This window comes from Garra rufa, chromosome 1 (assembly GCF_049309525.1).
Source record: "Garra rufa chromosome 1, GarRuf1.0, whole genome shotgun sequence".
Classification (NCBI taxonomy): Eukaryota; Metazoa; Chordata; class Actinopteri; order Cypriniformes; family Cyprinidae; genus Garra; species Garra rufa.
The window spans coordinates 33,057,271-33,076,684 of NC_133361.1; the positions used below are offsets into that span (position 1 = coordinate 33,057,271).

The 19,414-nt window shown below is 34.8% G+C and overlaps 2 protein-coding genes across 4 annotated transcripts; both read right to left on the reverse strand.

Annotated features, from left to right (window-relative positions):
• Window positions 1-2,333: 2,333 nt before the first annotated feature.
• cln3 (CLN3 lysosomal/endosomal transmembrane protein, battenin) lies at window positions 2,334-9,582 on the reverse strand. Of its 2 annotated transcripts, none has more exons than XM_073839067.1 (16): window positions 9,471-9,582; window positions 9,293-9,347; window positions 9,162-9,198; window positions 8,986-9,082; window positions 8,517-8,603; window positions 8,326-8,405; window positions 7,961-8,046; window positions 7,801-7,873; window positions 6,249-6,392; window positions 5,999-6,159; window positions 5,831-5,883; window positions 5,476-5,544; window positions 5,309-5,364; window positions 3,150-3,243; window positions 2,889-3,029; window positions 2,334-2,789 (listed from the first exon to the last, which is right to left on the reverse strand). In XM_073839067.1, the coding sequence occupies exons 2-16, from the start codon at window positions 9,339-9,341 to the stop codon at window positions 2,673-2,675; spliced, it is 1,344 nt and encodes a 447-aa protein (XP_073695168.1). In that variant the 5' UTR covers window positions 9,342-9,347; window positions 9,471-9,582; the 3' UTR covers window positions 2,334-2,672. The 2 variants fall into 2 exon arrangements, with proteins under 2 accessions (XP_073695168.1, XP_073695176.1); XM_073839075.1 differs by having other exon boundaries at window positions 9,293-9,363; window positions 9,471-9,555.
• Window positions 9,583-11,254: 1,672 nt separating this feature from the next.
• Window positions 11,255-18,920, reverse strand: aldoaa (aldolase a, fructose-bisphosphate, a). Of its 2 annotated transcripts, none has more exons than XM_073839093.1 (7): window positions 18,793-18,920; window positions 16,849-16,967; window positions 16,497-16,763; window positions 16,159-16,319; window positions 14,476-14,734; window positions 14,137-14,336; window positions 11,255-11,764 (listed from the first exon to the last, which is right to left on the reverse strand). In XM_073839093.1, the coding sequence occupies exons 2-7, from the start codon at window positions 16,958-16,960 to the stop codon at window positions 11,669-11,671; spliced, it is 1,095 nt and encodes a 364-aa protein (XP_073695194.1). In that variant the 5' UTR covers window positions 16,961-16,967; window positions 18,793-18,920; the 3' UTR covers window positions 11,255-11,668. The 2 variants fall into 2 exon arrangements, with proteins under 2 accessions (XP_073695194.1, XP_073695198.1); XM_073839097.1 differs by lacking the exon at window positions 18,793-18,920 and adding an exon at window positions 17,379-17,500.
• Between the last annotated feature and the right edge of the window lie 494 nt (window positions 18,921-19,414).

Sequence of the window (19,414 nt, forward strand, 5' to 3'; positions counted from 1 at the left end):
TCATTTAGCAGTATTTTAAAAATTATTTAGTTAAGTGCGAACAGAATACAATGTTTTCGGACAATAAATGAACTTTAGAGTGCGTTTTGAACAGTAAGATTTTTAATGGTTTTTTTTTTTAAAAAAAGCCTGCATTCATTTGATCGAAAATACAGCAAAAGCAGTAATATTGTGAAATATTTTTTTTAACATTTAAAATAACTTTTTTCTATTTTAATATATTTTAAAATGTAATTTGTGATCTTTGTGATCAAAGGTACGTTTTCAGGATCATTACTCCAGTGTTTAGTGTCACATGATCTTTCAGAAATCATTTGCTGATTTGCTGTTCAAGAAACATTTTTTATTATTATGAACAATATTTAAAACAGTTGAGAACATTTTCAGGATTCTTTGCTAAACAGAAAGATAAGGATTAGCATTCATCTGAAAAAAAATTTGTAACATTTTATTTAGCAATGATGCTTTAAATTTCTCAGAAGTGATGATAAAGACTTTTATAATGTTACAAAAGCTTTCTATTTCAGATAAATGTTCTTCTGAACTTTCTATTCATTTAAGAAACCTGAAAAAAATCTACTCATCTGTTTTCAACATGATAATAATAGTTTTTTGAGCAGCAAATCAGAATATTAGAATGATTTCTGAAAGATCAAGTGTCTAGAGTAATGATGCTAAAAATTCAGTTGTTCAATACATTCAATAAATGACATTTTTAAAATATATTCAAATAGAAAACTGATTTTAAATAGTAAAAACATTTTTTAAAAATTGTACTGTTTTTGCTGTACTTTGGATCAAATGCAGGCTCGGTGACCAGAAAAAAAACATTAAAAATCTTACTGTTCAAATACTTTTGGCTGGTAGTGTATCTTTCCACATTTTAAGGACGAAGCATCAGTATAGTACATTGAAAATATACTTACATATTTACTTTAAATATGTTATCGAATAACACATTACAGTTAAAATTACAGTCAAGTTCAATTTACATGTAAAATAAGTGTACTTTAAAGCACGACAAAAAATGTAAAATGTACTTTACAGTTAAACTTTTGATTAGACAAAAATCTTAGGTGTGTTGTCGTGAACATAGTCACTTAAATTGACTTTTATTTCACTGCCTTATTTGTTTGTTTTAATGACGTTACTTTTGTATTTCCTGTGTATTATTCCCATGAGAAAATTCAAAGCTGAGAATGTGACACATTCGAATGAGTGGACCAGACACCAACACCTTGATCACAGACATCTAAGGCTAGTCTCTGTCTCACGCCCACGGACCGTCTTCTGCTGTCTGGCTACAGGACACTGCACTTTATCTCACTCACTCCTGCTTTTAAAAGACAGAACTACAACTCTCTACTACCATCTAGTGCCAGGTGAGATTATAATACATTTCCATTGTTCAATTGGTTCATGAAGTTGAATTAAAGTAGTAGTTCACTTTCAGAACAAAAATGTACAGATAATGTACTCACCCCCTTGTCATCCAAGATGTTCATGTCTTTCTTTCTTCAGTCGTAAGGAAATTATGTTTTTTGAGGAAAACATTTCAGGATTTCTCTCCATATAATGGACTTCTATGGTGCCCCTGAGTTTGAACTTCCAAAATTCAGCTTCAAAGGGCTCTAAACGATCGCAAAACAATCGGTTATTTTCTAAAAAAAAAAAAAAAAATTACAATTTCTATACTTTTTAACCTTAAATGCTCGTCTTGTCTAGCTTTGTGTGTACTCTGTTTAGAGATTAAAAAGTATATCAATTGTAAATGTTTTTAGAAAATAACCCATTGTTTCGCTAGACCCTTCTTCCTCGGCTGTGATCGTTTAGAGCTCTTTGAAGCTTCATTTTGTAAGTTCAAACTCGGGGGCACCATAGAAGTCCATTATATGGAGAGAAATCCTGAAATGTTATCCTCAAAAAACAATTTCTTTACGACTGAAGAAAGAAAGACATGAACATCTAGGATGACATGGGGGTGAGTACATTATCTGTACATTTTTGTTCTGAAAGTGAACTACTCCTTTAAAAGTTTACACTTGCTGCTTCTTTGCTCATATTGAGAAGGTGCCTCTATATCTACGTATACTCATGTGAAGCTGGCAGGGAATGGGAAATGAAAGCAAAGAATCCTAAGAAAGCAACAATGCTGCTAAGACGCCTTGCTAAATAAGTTAAATTGCTAAACCAAGGGTGAGGGCCTGCATCTGTCACCATCAGCCACAAAAAGAGAAATGAAACAGCTTTATAAATGGAAGTAGCAACATTTCAGGGGCTAGTTAGTGATTTTCTAAAAGGCATCATGAAAGCCACACACAAGAACCTTTAAAAAAAAAAAAGTTTAATACTGTGAGAATCATTTTAGTATTTTCATGACACATGATTCCAGGATTTTAGATTACAAAGAAAATATAAAACAATTAAAGCATAATTTATCTAAAATTTGTTCTTGTTTTGGGTTAATTATGAGTCAATACACATTATTAGATTAGGGTCTCAGCAGGTCAAATGTCAGATCAATTAAATAATTATTCATATAAATAAAACACATAATAGTCCGAAAGGAATGTATTAGATATTTTAAAAACACAAATTAAGGCTTTTAGAGGATGTATGAATCACCATCACCCATAAATGTCTTTATCTTGCATAAACACATTCTCATTTGCTCATAAAGAGCAGAAATAATGGTGAACGGGGAAGGCGGCAACTGCAGAAAGAGCGATTCCCAGACTGTCTCCTACGCTTGCTGCAGCCATGGCAAACTCTCTCTCATGCTTAGCGGTCTGTCCAGAAACACAGCATAAGAAAATGCATGAAAGACCATTGATTGATACATGCTGATCAACATCAAATAAACAATGGCTTGAATGAGTTTCACGTACCTCCTCGCGGATGAAAAAGAAGGTATTTACATAGGCTGCTCCTCCCAACAGACCCTCATAGAGTACAAAAATAAAAACCACCCATGGGTTTGGCAAGAACTGGTAGTATACAGCAAAACCCAACAGAACGGCATTCAAACACTGAGACAGAAAGTGAGAAACAATCATGTCATGAAGAGTTGTTTACTTTGTGTTATGTTTACAGTTTCATATGCATGTATTAGTTTATGTACGCTCTTGTGCTCAAGCTCTAGATCTCACCTGTAAGATAGACATAAGAAATATTTTCCTGATCTTAAAACAGACGAGAGACGTGCGGGAAGCAAACACACCAATCTGGTAAAGCGCCTGATACCTGCATAGGAGAGAAAATTAAGCAATAACTGATAACGTTGAGGTGAAGAATCGCAAGTGGATTCAGGATGTTGTTTTAAAGAGATCATCCTAAAATGAAAATTCTGTCATAATTTGCTCACTCTCTTGTTATTTAAAACCTTTATGAGTTTGTTCTGTAGAAGAAAACAAAGATTTTAAGAGAAATGTCTGTTTTATCTTTTACTTTTTGTCCACACTAAAATATTTTGGTTTCCTACATTCTTCAAATTATCTTCTATGTTCCACAGAAAACTGAAAGTCATAAAGGTTTTGAATAACATAAGAGTGAGAAAATTATGACAGAATTTCTCTTTAAAAATGATGAAACAATAACCAGGATTGGGATGTCTGTAAGCAATATGTTAGGAAACATGTTTTATTTCACAACCTACAGATGTGGGCATTAAGAATGCGTGTTTTTTCCGATGGCATGCTGCAATTCCTTTAGCGGAATGCCGCTGAATTCTGTCAGCACTTTTTTGATAATTTAAATAAATGTGTTGTGCAGAATATCCACCAGATGTGCATAGAACCGAATTGCTTGGAAACACTTTGCAATTATTTGTCTTCATCTGATAAATATGCTTATAGATTATTGCAGTACGTTATAATTCTAAAAAAAATAGAATTGACATAATTATTAGTGTCTGATAAATTACTAACTGCAGTAATGTTGCGATTATGAACAAAAAATCCACAATAAAATATTAATATGTAGACTGAACCTCTTCTCCACCAATATCATGAAACATGTTTTTTTCTCATAAAGACAGTGCATTATGGCTATATTACTAAGCCACAACTGCAGAATTTAAAATTATTTCATCATTTCAAAAATAATGATTTATTTTTTGTGTATTTGTAGATGATTTGTAAATGTATTTTTCTTTTAATGCTTCTGTAAAACTTAAATAAGATTTTAAAAAGTAATAAATAAAGAGCCAGTTCTTGAACTTATAATACTGTCTGTATTCCGTCTGTTTCCACTACTGACTAAAAAATAAAAATCACTTTTTATCTTACATTTCTGACTTGTTTTCTCACAATTGCAAGTTTACATCTCGCAATTTTTTTCTCAGAATTACGAGATATAAAATTGCAAATCAGATTTTCTTTTACCAGAATTGCATGATATAAATGCCACTGCAAGTTCTAAAGTTAGAATTGAGACAAACTCATAAAAAAGTCATAATTGTAAGTTTATTTCTTGCAATTCTGATTTTATTTCTCAGAATTGTGAGACATAAACTTTTTATGACTTTTTCTCAGAATTGCGTGACATAAACTTGCAGTTGCGAGATATATATTATTGTGAGATAAAAACTAAATTCTGGGAAAACAAGTATTTTTTCCACTCAAAACAGCGAGTATATATATATATCTCACAATTCTGAGAAAAAAAAAGTCTCACAATTTAAAAAAAAAAAGTCATAATTGCAAAGAAAAAAGTCACAATTGAGAGTTATCTTACATTTCTGACTTTATTTCTCGCAATTGCAAGTTTATATCATGCAATTCTAAAAAATACAGTCTTTACAACTTACAATTGCGAGTTTTAATCATGTAATTCTGAGAAAAAAATCAGAATTGCGAGTTATCGCGCAATTCCGACTTTATTTCTCGCAATTGCGAGTTTATATCTCACTATTCTCACTTTATAACTCGCAATTGCAAGTTCATATCACGCAATTCTAAAAAAAAAAGTCAGAGTTGTGTTATCTCACAATTCTAGCTTTATAACTTACAATTCTGAGTTTTTAATCGCACAATTCTGACTTTATTTCTCGCAACTGGGAGTTTACATCTCACAATTCTCACTTTAAAACTCGCAATTGCAAGTTCATATCATGCAATTCTAAAAAAAAAAGTCAGAGTTGTGAGTTCTCTTACAAACAGGCTTTCATACTTTACTGAGTAGGAACCTCTAAAAAATATACACTACCCTTTCAAAAGTTTGGGGTGAGTATTTTTTTTTTTCAACTGAGCATAAAAGACTGAAAACTAAATTTTGTGGTTTTATTCAAGTCAGATGTGATGTGTCTTACCAGCGATACTGTTCTGCGTGTGAGAGAGGGGAGTGAGGGAAGTAGAGCAGCTCCATCTAATATTAAAGAGATGGATGGATAGATATTGACATTTAGTGATCACAGATTGTGCTCCTGCTGTTTCGCTCTTTTAACTTTTAACAAAGACTGTGACAAAAAACACTCACCAGTCCCTGGTTAATAAAATACTCAGCAAAGTAAACCACACCAAGAGGAACAATAAACTTCAGCAGGCCCTGAAAGAGATCACATGGGTAAGAACACATTAAAATAGACTATAGACTCAAAGCGGAAGGGCATTTTCTGACTGCAGCACAAGGCGCAAACAAAACAATAATACACGCATACAATGCTATCCTAATGACACATATAAGCTATACTTACACTTCAAATGCATTTAAAAAGCATTTTAAAAGCATTTCTGATGGTCAAATTTCTTGACCAAAGCAGATGCAATGTCATTTAAGCAGACTAGAAACACTAAACTAAGGACCATACACAGCCACACAAAGTAGGTCTAACCTTAATGATGTACATTTGATCAGTGAAGCTCAGGGGTCTGATGTTCTTGTCCTCTGTCAGAAGGAAGAAAGCATGGCCAGTACAGTTATCTGAATGGATTATCATACACATCATCATGAGCATGAAACACTGCAACAATTCAAGCAACGAGTTCCTAACTCTACACACCTTGTTCTTCCTGAGTTGTCTCAGAGTTTTCATCTGTATCGGTCTCTTCCTCAATTAAAGGACGTCTCTCATGGGAGTTCACCTCTCTGGAAGGACTATGACCATCCTTGTGGCGACTCCACTGTGGAAACGAGGACGGGAACACCAGGAGAAAGAAATAGCTGGAAGAAATCATAATGGGAAAAGATATGTTTATGCAGTGAATCAGGTTAACAGGTACAACCCAGAGAGTTGAGAAAGTTCTGCTGACCTAACAGCTAATATAACAGGCACAACCAGCATGATCCATAATGTGACCTGCGGGGTCAGACCAGCCTGTGTTAATGCAGAGTAGAGGAAAGCTCCAGCTACTCCTGCTGCCCCCGTGCCGGACCCCCAGCCACTTAACACATCCCTTGAAGAGACAGAAACACAGATGCAAAATATTGATTAACAGCAAGTAAAAAAAAGAGAGATCAGCAACCAAGGATTTTTATGTGTTTTGAAAGAAGCATCTTTTACTAATAAAAGCTGCATTTATATGATTAAAATATACAGTAGAAGTGGTAAAATATTATTATTATTAATATTATTACAATTTTACAGAACACTACAATTTAAAATAAGTTTTTCTTGTTTGAATATATCTTAAAATGTAATTTATTCCTGTGATGGTAAAGCCGAATTTTAATCGGTTATTATGCTACTTCAGCAGCCATTTTACAATCTTTATTACATGATCCTTCAGAAATTATTCTAATAACTAAATAAGTAAATGCTGATTTACTGTTTAAGAATTATTTTTTGGCAAATGGAGAGTTCAAATGAACAGCATTTATTTAAAAGAGAAATGTATAGTAACATTATGTCTTTACTGCCACTTTTGATTAATTTAATGCATCCTTGCTGAATAAAAACATTCATTAAAATTTTATATATATATTACTGACTTGCTACTGAAATGGTAGTGCATACTGTGCACTGTATCAAATTTTATGCATACATAAAATACCTGCATTTCACATATTATGAATATGCAACAAAACACACTAAGAACAATATTGCATATTTTTTTTCAAAATTAATATATACTGTGCAGGTACACTACCAGTCAAAAGTTTTTGAACATTAAGATTTTTAATGTTTTTTAACTTTTAAGTCTCTTCTGCTCATCAAGTCTGCATTTATTTTATCCAAAGTACAGCAAAAACAGTAATTTAAAAAATATATATATTTTTACTATTTTAAATAATTGTTTTCTTTCTGAATATATTTTAAAATGTAATTTATTCCTGTGATTTCAAAGATGAATTTGAGCATCATTACTCCAGTCACATGGTCTTTCAGGAATCATTCTAATATTCTGATTTGCTGCTCAAAAAAACATTTATTATTATTATAATTATGTTGAAAACAGCTAAGTAGAATTTTTCAGGTTTCTTTGATAAATAGAAAGTAAAAAAACAGCATTTATCTGATATAGAAATCTTTTGTGACATTATAAAAAGTGTCACATGATTCTAAAGGATCATGTGACACTAAAGAGTGGAGTAATGATGATGAAAATCTAGCTTTGATCACAGGAATAAATTACATTTTAAAATATATTCAAATAGTAATAAATTATTTTAAATAGTAAAAATATTTCAAAATTTTACTGGTTTTGCTGTATTTTGATCAAATAAATGCAGGCTTGGTAAGCAGAAGAGACTTCTTTAGAAACATTAAAAATCTTACTGTTCAAAAACATTTGACAGGTAGTGTACAATAATATACTATTCTGAACACAGCTTAAAATAAATATGTTTTCTAAGAGGTTTTACCTGCGGAAAAACACAGAGAGGGCGAGAAAGGAAAGCTCCCCCAATCCTGAACTAATACTGGCAAAGACAACACCTGAGGAAAGATTCAAAGATTCATTACAACATTCATCAGATCTCATTAAACCAGCTCAGAAGAGGAATGCACACGAATGCTTATTACCAAATATGCTCATCAATATAGTTGAAGAGAACGACACCATCAGGAAGCTGACTACTGCCGTAATGAAACACACCAAAACACGATATCTGTTCATTATAAAAGTAAAAAAAGAAAACATAATTATTATCAAATAACACATTTATTAATAGTAAAGGAACAGTTCTTCTATTGTGTTCAACAGCACACAAAAACACTGAACAGGGCTAAACAGGTTTGTCATTGATTTCTCAAACTATTTAGAACCGTCAATGCATCTCTTATCACAGCATAACATAATTGCAACATCTAAGCCACTTAACCTGTTTAAAGATGCTGATGGATATTTGTTATTAGATCTCAAATAAAGAAGCGCTTGCCAACTTTACCCATAAGGCACTTTGTGTATATAGAAAGGTGCTGTGAATTTGATTATCAGGGTGGGTAAGATATCAGCCAACAGAACTGCCTAGAAACAGAAAGAAAACGAGGTGTAACTCCCTAAGCAAATATTTAAACATACTCTTAAACGAAGTTGTACAGGTAAAACGAAAAATGAAAGCGACAAGGAAAGACTTACTGCAGTGGAAACAGGATTGCAGTCATAACGGCTGTCGTTGTTGTTGCCGTTTCTGATCTCTATATTAGTCCCATTTGGACCTGGAGTCTAGTGGATGAACAAAATCAAAAACAAGAAACACTGAGTACTTAATTTTTCCAAAACAGAAGTTCACTTTAGCATACTTTTAAAATACATACATAGTTCAAACTTAATTTTTCAGAATTTAATTAAAAATGAAAATGTATTCAGTTTAAGATTATATGACAGAGTTTTTTGTGCAAACCCTCTAGTGTCTTTGAAAAACATGTACTGTTGAAAGAAACTAAAATCTGTATTGAAACTTGTCATTTATTTCAATATATTTGTAATAGACTGTTGTAATGTAAGCATATTTACTTTAAATGCAACACTGAATAACACACTCCAGATTAGGAGGGTAAAAACATTTATAGCAATCTAATCATAGGCAAGCTCAGAAATGTCTTACAGGTGTCGTTGAGTTTTGAGATTCCTGTTTTTGTAAGATGTCATGTGCTGCACTCAGCATAACCACATATGCAAAGTTATTGCAAAGTCCCAGTAACCTAGACAGAGATAATGATGATTACTTTACATATCGTGAATCACTTATTTAAATACAAGTAAACAGAATGATTCACTTACCAAAAACCAATCCAATTCCTCCAGCGTCGTTGTCGATCTGCAAACACGCAAATAAACACATCTCAAGATTAAACTGTTCGTATGATAAATCACATAATACTGTCATTACAAAGTCAACAACCATCCTATACCTTCAGTGTCGGCTGTATTGACAGGGTCAGAGCTTAATGCTCGATCCATTGCGACCTATCACAGTGAAAAACTGTCATATATAGGAAAACTTTATTTCTCTCGCTGTGTGAGACGATAACTGCAGACATCCATAAACATTAAAGATTAAAAAAACGGATCTGTATGGCCATAGCTTACCTGTAATGGTGTTATGTCAGACAAACAGACACGAATCCATTCTGTTCTACTTTCATAATCTCAAAAATTGACAAGCGACAGCAGCAATAATAACAGCTGGAGCAGGTGCTACACAGAAACACATCCGACTGACTGCAATGCCATGACGCGTAAATAGTTCCCACCGACACTACTGTTAAAAAACGTATGCCGTTGTTTTTTAATTTATTCCGTATATTTTGCACTGTTGTTAATCATACTATGTAATGTAAATTTATTGGGTGATTGCTGCCACATGAAAAAGCAACAGAGGCTTGCCAATATATATTAAAATCATAATCACATCTAGTACATTGCCAGGAAGGTCTATAAACGGAAAGTGATATCTGTCTTAGTCGCAGTTTAGAGGTTTAAGATTAGAAATATGCCATATTTGCATATGTTATCAGGGTTTTTTTTAAAGCCTTGTCTGTAAAAGCTGTGGGAAATGATGTAATGACCTGCTGACCAGTCGAACCACAAAATGTAGGCTACCACAGTCACAAGACCTTCACTATCTTAAGCTGACATCAATGCAGCAAAAACGTTTCATTTCAGATATTTCTATGAATAAATTCTGACTGCAAAATGTTTAGTATACTGACAGAATATATTCATAAAGCTATTTGGAATGTAAAATAAAATGTGTACTGGTTGGTACTTCAAGACAGATACTACAGCCTACCACGCTCTTCTAAACCTTTACTTCTTGGTTTCTACAGGAAATATGTCAGATATCAGTGAAACAGAAAAACATCAGCACAAAAAAGGTACATTTATCCAAACAATATGTACCATTTGAACATTTTTTAAACATTGTAGCCTTATTGTAAAGCTCTTGAATGAACACACAAGACCCTAAGTGAACACTTTTGCTCATTTCTATTATCAGAACATCGTTACTGTCTCCATCTAGTGGCTATTCTTCAGAAATTGACTTTAATTTAAAGAAATGACTTATGTATCCCTTCCGACAACAGGGGGCAGAGCTGTGTGATCTGAAAGACCTTGTTGAAGGGCTTCAGATTCCTTTTAACTTAAACCCTATGAAGTTCGTATTTACAGTTCTTTTTCATAATACCATATTCAAGTCAGTACTAAATTAACGGTAACACTTTACAATAAGGTTCATTAGTTAAACATTAGTTAATGTATTAACTAACATGAACTAACCATGAGCAATACATTTGTTAATGTATTTACTAATCTTTATTAACGTTAGTTAACGGAAATACAGTTGTTCATTGTTTGTTCATGTTAGTTCACACTGCATTAACTAATGTTAACAAAATTTTAATAATGTATTAGTAAATGTTGAAATTAACATTAACAAAGATTAATAAATGCTGTATAAGTCCAGTTCATTATTAGTTCATGTTAACTAATATGGTTAACTAATGTTAACTAATGAACCTTATTGTAAAGTGTTACCAAATTAACAATAACATGCATTTTATATGATCCCTCTTATTTTGGTAAAACAATCAACATTTTGCAGATTCTGAAAGGGGGATGTAAACGTTTGACCTCAAGTACGCCCTAAACCACATAATGAAACAATATTTCTATTTATTTCAGCTTTTCATAAAGCAGTCAGTCACATCCCTCACAGTCACAATTACTCAAAATGCTTGCTGATAATATGTTTGCAACTGTAACTGTAAAGGAGCAGGAGTTACGATGAACAGACAAATATTTAAAGAAATGTTCTGTCACAAAACCTCTTTAAGATGAGTTTTCTGAATAACAGCACAAAAAGAAACAAGTTAAAGTTTAGATGTGAAAGATACTTTAATGTTATGTTTGTCCAGTGTGTATCATAAACAATAATAATATACCGCTGAAAGGTATATGTGCTTTGTGCAAGTCAAATACAGTTATAAGTACTACAAGTACAAGTGCAACACTTCTCTAGAGAGGTAAACATTACAATACATGGGAGTGTTACTAAAAGGAGGAAGAGGGAGTAGATTAGGGCAATAAACAGTATTATTAAATTACCATTATTCTTTTAAGTATCATCTCTTAGTTTCATAGTTCTGTTTCACACATGGCAGTAACAAACACTAGAAAGAATAAGGGAATGGGTCAAATGATAGAGTTCAGAGTATAGATGCGCTCAGGTTCACGGTTTCTTTAGGAATAAGATTAGGATTGAAATGTAAAAGGCTTCCTGGTGATTAGTAGGCATGGTTGGCCACATAGAGAGATTCTCCAGCAGCAGCACCCTTATCTCCTGAAGACACATACTTCCCAACACAGGCCAGGCTGTTGTTCTGAAGAGAGAAACACAACAAGACAAAAAATTATTTTAAAATGTTCTGAGTTCTCATTTTGAAATTATCCACCTTACTTTTCAATGCAGAAGTAATCTCTGTTTTTCTGGTTTATAAGCCACCATAGGGAAATAAATAGAAGAATAACGAAGTGCAGAAAACAGTAAAACCGTTTGCACTACAAACCATTGTGTTCGTAATTAAGATAATACATTAAAATAACATAGTAAGACACACCAATTTGCAAAATAAAGCAGGAAAAATTAGTTGTTTTGTACAGCTAAAAATAGCTGGAAGCGGATGAAACCGGAAGCCAGACACATTAACTGTACAAATGAGTACTCTGTGCATGTGTGAAACGTTCTGTAATATTCATTTATTTACACACTTGTAAAAAACACAATATTGCCACCTAGTGGCCGAATTACAGACTTCTAGGGCTGAGAATGGAACATGCCCACCGTTCTGGGGTACGTTTCCCAAAAGCAACCATGGTTGCAAGTTCTGTCAATACCAATAGAGTTCAATGAAACTAATGACCATAGTTAGCTAAGTAGTACTAGAGAGTAAAATCTTTGCGTGGCAGGGGCAGCTGCCACAAAGATTATACCCTTGCTGTAAAATTAACTGGCCAATAGCAGCCATGTTTTTAGAGATGCGCAGATGACCTCATAAACACTTGTGGCACTTTGGACAACGACAAGGCATACCAATTTTCAAGTCATTTGGACAAATGGGTGTGTAGTTAGAGCCATTATCATGTTTTTTACCCTGTTATAGCACCACCAAGTGACCAAACGCCACATTTTTTCTTAAGATGACCTCAGATTGAGCTCTTACAAACGTTCCGAGTTTGGCAAAAATATCTCTTTTCCATTAAAGAGTCATCCACCTTTTTCTTCATTTAAGAGTGGGCCTGGCCATTTGTTCAGTTTTCTTCTGGTCTCATCCGCATCCAGCTATTTTTAGTGGTATATAAAAAAGCTTGTTTTGCTATTACATATTGCAAATTGGTGTATATTACCATGTTATTTTAATGTATTATCTTAATTATTAACACACGGGTTTATAGTGCAAACAGTGGCGCCTCCAGAAATTTTTCATAGGGGTAGCCAGATGGGGCCACTTAAAATCCAAAACTATAAACCATAATTTCAGAATTTTATTTGAGCTGTTGCTGTCTGTGCACGCAACAGCGGCAGGGAGGGAGGGGCGAGCGGGGGAGAGGGCTGGCTACTGTGTGCGATCGAAGGTCTAGAGCGGCTTGCCTGCCTGGCTGTGCATTAGGGATGAAATGCATAACTGATGCTACTAAAATTTATAATGGCCAGTGGCCACCCCATGGTGGCGCCATTGAGTGCAAACAGTGTTACAATTTAGTGCACGTTGTTATTCTTCTTGTTATTTCCCTATAGCGGCTACTGAACCAGAAGTCTCAGCCATAGGCCTACTTCCGTGTTGAACAATAAAGTGGATGAGAGTTTTAGTAAAACCAGCCCCCCCCCTATTCACTGTCCAGAGAATCTTTCTGTACTGGTCTGGTTCCGATTGGGTGAAAAACCTAGGACTAGTTCACAAAACCCCAAATTTCCCCAAGGATTCCAGCAATATAAAACAATTGAGTCTGCGACTAACGGTTTAGGAGTTATGAGCGATTTCGTACTTTTGATCACTGTAGCACCACCGTCTGGCCAATTGGGGTGAGGCTTAGCACATTGTAAAGGGTGTGAGTATACTACCAATTTGTGAGTACTAGTACAAATTTTCAAGTCAATCGGACTAACAAGTGAATAGTTAGAGCCATTTTCATGTCTTTTCTCCATTATAGCACCATCAAATGGACAAACTCTGCATTTTTTAAATGCGACCTCAGATTGAGTGGCTCTATCCCTTATCACACATTTTGTCGTGACGGTGAGTCGAAAGTTCATCTTCTTTGATAACTTTAGATGTTCACTCTCCAGAAAATCTTTCACTCTCTAGTTCGCATGCTAACGGGTGCGTAGTTAGAGCAAATTACCCGAAAATTTTGCCAAGGGTTCCAGTGATATAAGACACTTGAGTCTACGACTAACAGTTTAGGAATTAAGAGCGATTTTGTACTTTTAAATCGCTGTAGCGCCACCCTCAGGCCTTGGTGACTTTGTAGAGGGTGTGAGTACTAACATTACTTCAAGTTTTAAGTCTCTACGACTTAAGGTTTGGTCTGCCCATTCAGTTTAAGGTAGAAATTGCTGGTTCTTGGCCCTTCTAACAATTACAATAGGGTTTCAGCACTATGTGTTTGAACCCCTAAAAGACTCACATTCCAAAGAAAGATGGCAGATTTTTTTTGTACTACCAGTAGACAATCTAAAGTTAATAAAACTTACAAGAGCTCTCTTAACGAACTCCTCCTGGCAGGCCTTGCCATTCTCCTTCTTGCCTCCCCAAGCTTTGAGGGCAGAGGCCTGCAGGGCACGACCGTAAGAGAAGGTCAGGGCCCAGGGCTTGTTCAGGGGACACTGGTTAATGGCATTCAGGTTGAGTGTGGCCTCCTCCTCACTCTGGCCTCCAGACAGGAAGGTGATTCCTACATTGAGAAAGGGGTGTGGTATGAGGTAATGATAATGCATGAGGATAATTACATGCTTAAGAAACTATTGAGCATGCCTGTGATAAGATAAAGAATCTGTCATGACCGAGTGAGTAATTGCGGTTGTTTTACTAACCAGGCACAGCAGGAGGAACAGTGCGGCGAAGAGCTGTGACAGTTGCCATGGCGACCTCCTGAGGGGTGTACTTCTGGGAACACGAGTGCCCGGCTGTCACCATGTTGGGTTTGAGCAGAGTGCCCTCCAAGTAGACATGGTGGTCAGACAGGGCCTTGTACACAGCAGCCAGAACCTTCTCGGTCACATACTGGCACCTCTTCAGGTCGTGGTCACCATCAGGCAGAATCTCAGGCTCCACAATGGGCACAATGCCATGCTGAGGAGAAAGATGATATTATTGTCAGTGGTAAAAACATATTGAAATTACATGGAATTATTTTAATTATTAAGTATTAATAGGGCTAGTGCCAGATGAAATGGCACCGACAAACAGGAGAAACACTGTACGCAATGATACAGTCAGAAAGTTTTTAAATTTACAAATCACCATCATTTACCATGGATTTACTGTAGTAATACAAACTGCACCATGGTATTGTGACAAATGTGGGATATTTGAATAGAATTTTATTGGATTATTAATGTAGAAGTGTATTAAATGTATTAAAAGAGTAATGGAATATCATTTCAGGATTACTTTCTGATTAAGCTATAGCATTTGTGCATTTATTGCCTACTAAATTTAGACTACTGTTTTTGGTACAAATACTCAACATATAGATACATTTTACCATGGTATTGAGGTACTATATATGTGTTTTTTACCATTTAAAAATGAAGTAATAAATTTTAATACTGCACAGCCCTGGCAATTAATATAATAATCAGCAATTATTTCATTTCTAATTTGAATTTTAATATTTACTACCATTCAAAGGTTTGGGGTGGGTACGTTTTTATTTTATTTTATTTTATTTTTTTGATCGAAGTCTCTTATGCTCACTGAGGCTTCGTTTATTTGATAAAACAGTAAAATATAGTAAAAACAGTAATACTGTCAAATATTATTAGTCTTTATAATAAAGGTTTTATATTTAAATATATAATAAAAAAATTATTTATTCCTGTGATGTAAAGCTGAATTTTCAGCAACCTTTACTTTACTCTTCAGTGTCACATGATCCTTCAGAAATCATTCTAATATGCTGATTTCCTATAATTATTGCTGAAAACAATTGTGCTTCTTCACATTTTCATATTTCCCCCAATATTCTTTAAATGGAAAGTTCAAAAGAACACGCTGAAATTAAAATCTCGTGTAATATTATAAATGTCTTCACTGTAAATTGATGCATCTATGCTAAATAAAAGCATTTTTTTTTTTTTTTTTTTTATATACAGTCAAACCAAAAACTGTTCAAACAACAGATATAATTTTGATATTTTTTTACTAGTTAGGAGTTCCTTTAAGTAAGTGAGGTTAGCAAATTAAAGTAAACTGTGACATATTGTACCCAAAAATTCTTCATACAGTGGACTACCAGTAAAATTTGGGACCAAAAATTTGATTTAACACTTTGACCTGACCATGTTTTACCTATCTTTATATCAAAGTGACATTGGACATTATCAAGATGAATTTGTTTTGACACAGTTTAACCAAGTTTTTGTCATATTTTAATACAATTTTCTAAACTAAAGCGAATAAACTGATAATGTGAGAAATTTTGAAGGTGTCTGAATAGATTTTAGTTCGACTGTAAATATTTCACTGGATGTATAGCTGTAAGCACATCTCACCATCTGGCAGATGCTAGCGTAACGGGCGAGCACATTGGCGTTCTCAATGATGGCCAGTCTTGAAGGGGTTGTGGGGGTGATCTTCAGCACACACCTCCATTTAGCAAAGTCTGCCCCATCTTTCTTATACTGAGCACAACGCTCATACAGCCCATCCAGACCTGCGAACGCAAAGAAAAATGAGTATTTAATGAGTCATCATAAACATGTGACTGTGACCTGTCAATTCTGGACAAAGTCCATCTAATTCCAGCATTTAAGCAGATACAAAAGATTATAAACCATGTGTACTTGTACTACCCGTTCATCTATTTTACAGATAGTGATGGGGTTGTCACCTTGTGTGGTGGTCTCTCCATTCGTGCCAGCCAGGGGAACCACACCCTTGTCCACCTTGATCCCAACTACCATGCCTCTTTCCTTAAGGTGCTGGGAGAAAACTTTGCCATCATCGGTCTTCTGGTAGAGGGTCTCGTGGAAGAGAATGACGCCACCGATGCAGGGCTTGACGCGGTCGTCTGCGGTAAACAGAAGCTGGCGGTACAGCCTCCTGTTCTCCTCTGTGTTCTCAGCATTGATGCTCTGGAATCGCTTGGCCACGCTACCTGCACAGGACGATACGAGATGTGTTATTATTAGACCAGTGAATGAACTGGTTACTAACAAACAAAACAGGAGGGTTTAAAGCACCTGTAGACTCATCCGCAGCAAGAATGCCTTTTCCAGGGGCAACAATCCTCTGAGCAATATCGCTCAGCTCCTTCTTCTGATCTGTAGTGAGGAATGGGTAAGCGTGAGGCATCTTGACTCTGTGGAGAAAGGGAAACAGATAGACATTTATTTAATCTCTAAAACTAAATTATTCAGAATAGCAGTACAAACATGAATCACATTACAAAAACAGTCACCTAAGACCAAGTAAGGAATCAGGTGACTGTTAAATCAACACTAAAGAGTCAAGAGTCAGATATGGGTGTGTACTTGATAGCAAACCTTACTGAAAGCAGTGATTTTTATTTTTCTAACGCATCTTGTTAACTATATCACGACGGGTTTTGATGCAACATGTCCTTGAGCTACAAATAACGTTACGTTTGACCTTGTCCGGCTCACGTTACTCTTAACTTTGCATGATAACGGAAAGAGAGCAGCGAAAAACTAGCATTTTTGTTGTTTGTTTTTACTTGGATGTCGGCGTTTTATATATAGGAAAAACTCACCTATTGATTGGAAGTTGAGGAAGCGATTGTTTCCGAAGCACACTCTCCGCGTTGCTATTCTATTGCAATAAAATGCAATGAGGGAAGGACATTATTAAGCAATTTTGTTTGCGATAGCTGGACCAATTAGAACGCGAGTCTGATTTTGATTGACAGGATGTGGAGACGATGATTGGCTGATGTGCTTTGGAAGGCGGGTTTAAGAGTGACGCATCAATGGGGGAGTGGTTATATTACAATTACAGGCGGGGTATATGTTCTTGTGATACGTGACAGAGTTCACATGCAGGAAACAGAGCTGCTACTGACATTTTAGAGTGCTCTGTGGATGTAAGCGAATACGTATGACCTTGGCATCCGTGAGCAGTTATTCCTCCGCTTTTAGGAGTGAATTTAACAGGTTATAAATTAACACGAATGTGTATGTTTTTTCTTTACTAAATTTAAAGTCTGATGTTACATTATTTTGCTTTACTGTCTACTGGACATTGAATAACAGCTCAACAAGAGGCTCTTAACATTCCAGTAACAAAACTCTAACACCCTCCACTCAAGTTGCATTCAACCAAAGGCCAAATTAAATATAGACAATAATTTAATGGCTAAAAGCCAGTAGTCCAGCTGAGCATTAGGTTTGTGAAAGGGGTCTAAAAAGGCTCTTTGGGATGTTGAATACCAAGGCAAGTGATAAAAGTCAATAAATCTGGTCAGAATAATTATTCATGATTTTAAAAAAATGAAAAACAGATGATCAGTGTTTTGTATTATGTATCCTTTTTGAGCAAAACAATTATTTAGAAAAGTAAGAATTATGATTTATTGATGGAATACTTCAGTCATTGGGTACATTTTAATAGGAATAATAATAAGAATATTTGATAAAAACAAACAAATCAAATTATGAAAGAGTATGAAATAATGTGTGCAAATGCATTCAAATAAAAGCAAATGTGACCCTGGACTACAAAACCAGTCATAAGAGTCCTTTTTTTATTAATTGAGATTTATAGCAGAATTTAGCTGAATAAATAAGCTTTCTATTGATGTATGGTTTGTTGGGAATATTTGAAAAACTGGAATCTGAGGGTGCAAAATAATCCAAATATTGAGAAAATCATCTTTAAAGTTGTTCAAATTAAGTTCTAATCAATTACTAATTAAAAAATTAAGCTTTGATATATTTACAGTTGGGAATTTACAAAATATCTTCATGGAACATGATCTTTACTTAACACCCTTATAAATTTTGGCATAAAAGAAAAAATATAATTTTAACCCATATAATGTATTTTTGGCTATTGCAACAAAAAAAAGGTTTTGTGGTCCAGGGTCACAAATAAAAAAGTAAGGCCTGTATTTCTGCAATTTATACTTTGTACTACTGAATAAAAGAAAAAACCATGCACAACTTTACCGTGTTTTTGGATGAAGTGATCAAGAGATACTCCTCGAATGGATGCAGAGAAGGTCTGGACAGTCTGTGACACCCATCTGGTGCCAGATGACCTGTATTTATTGAGACAGTGTGACCTTTGACATTCCGTGGGTTTGGCTAATCTTAGTAGCAGGCAAACCCACGATGCAACTGGAGAAGGGCGATGTGACATTCATGCACACTGGCATGCAGCAAAGAAAGGTTAAAGAGAAAGGCAGTGAGTGGCATAGACAAGGTACATGATTAGTAATGTTGTTGCTACATGCATGAATCATAGTATGCATTAATGCAATCCTGGTTAAATATTGATGCAAAGGGAGACTGGTGGTGTATGATTGCAATAATCTGAATTAAACTTCTGCATGATGTTCTTTGATGTTTCTCTATACACTCCCTATAAACCCCTATTGACCCACGAGATTACAGTCATCAGAAAAGGGATCTACTGTCATGAGATCTTGTGTCATGACCTTCCATCTCTCAAATATCTTCTGTACATAATCGCTATAATCAGCAAGAGCTACGTGAAAATAAAAAATAGAAAGCTCTTATAGAAAAGTGTAGAAACTTCCAACAAATATATTAAAGATTTTTTGCAATT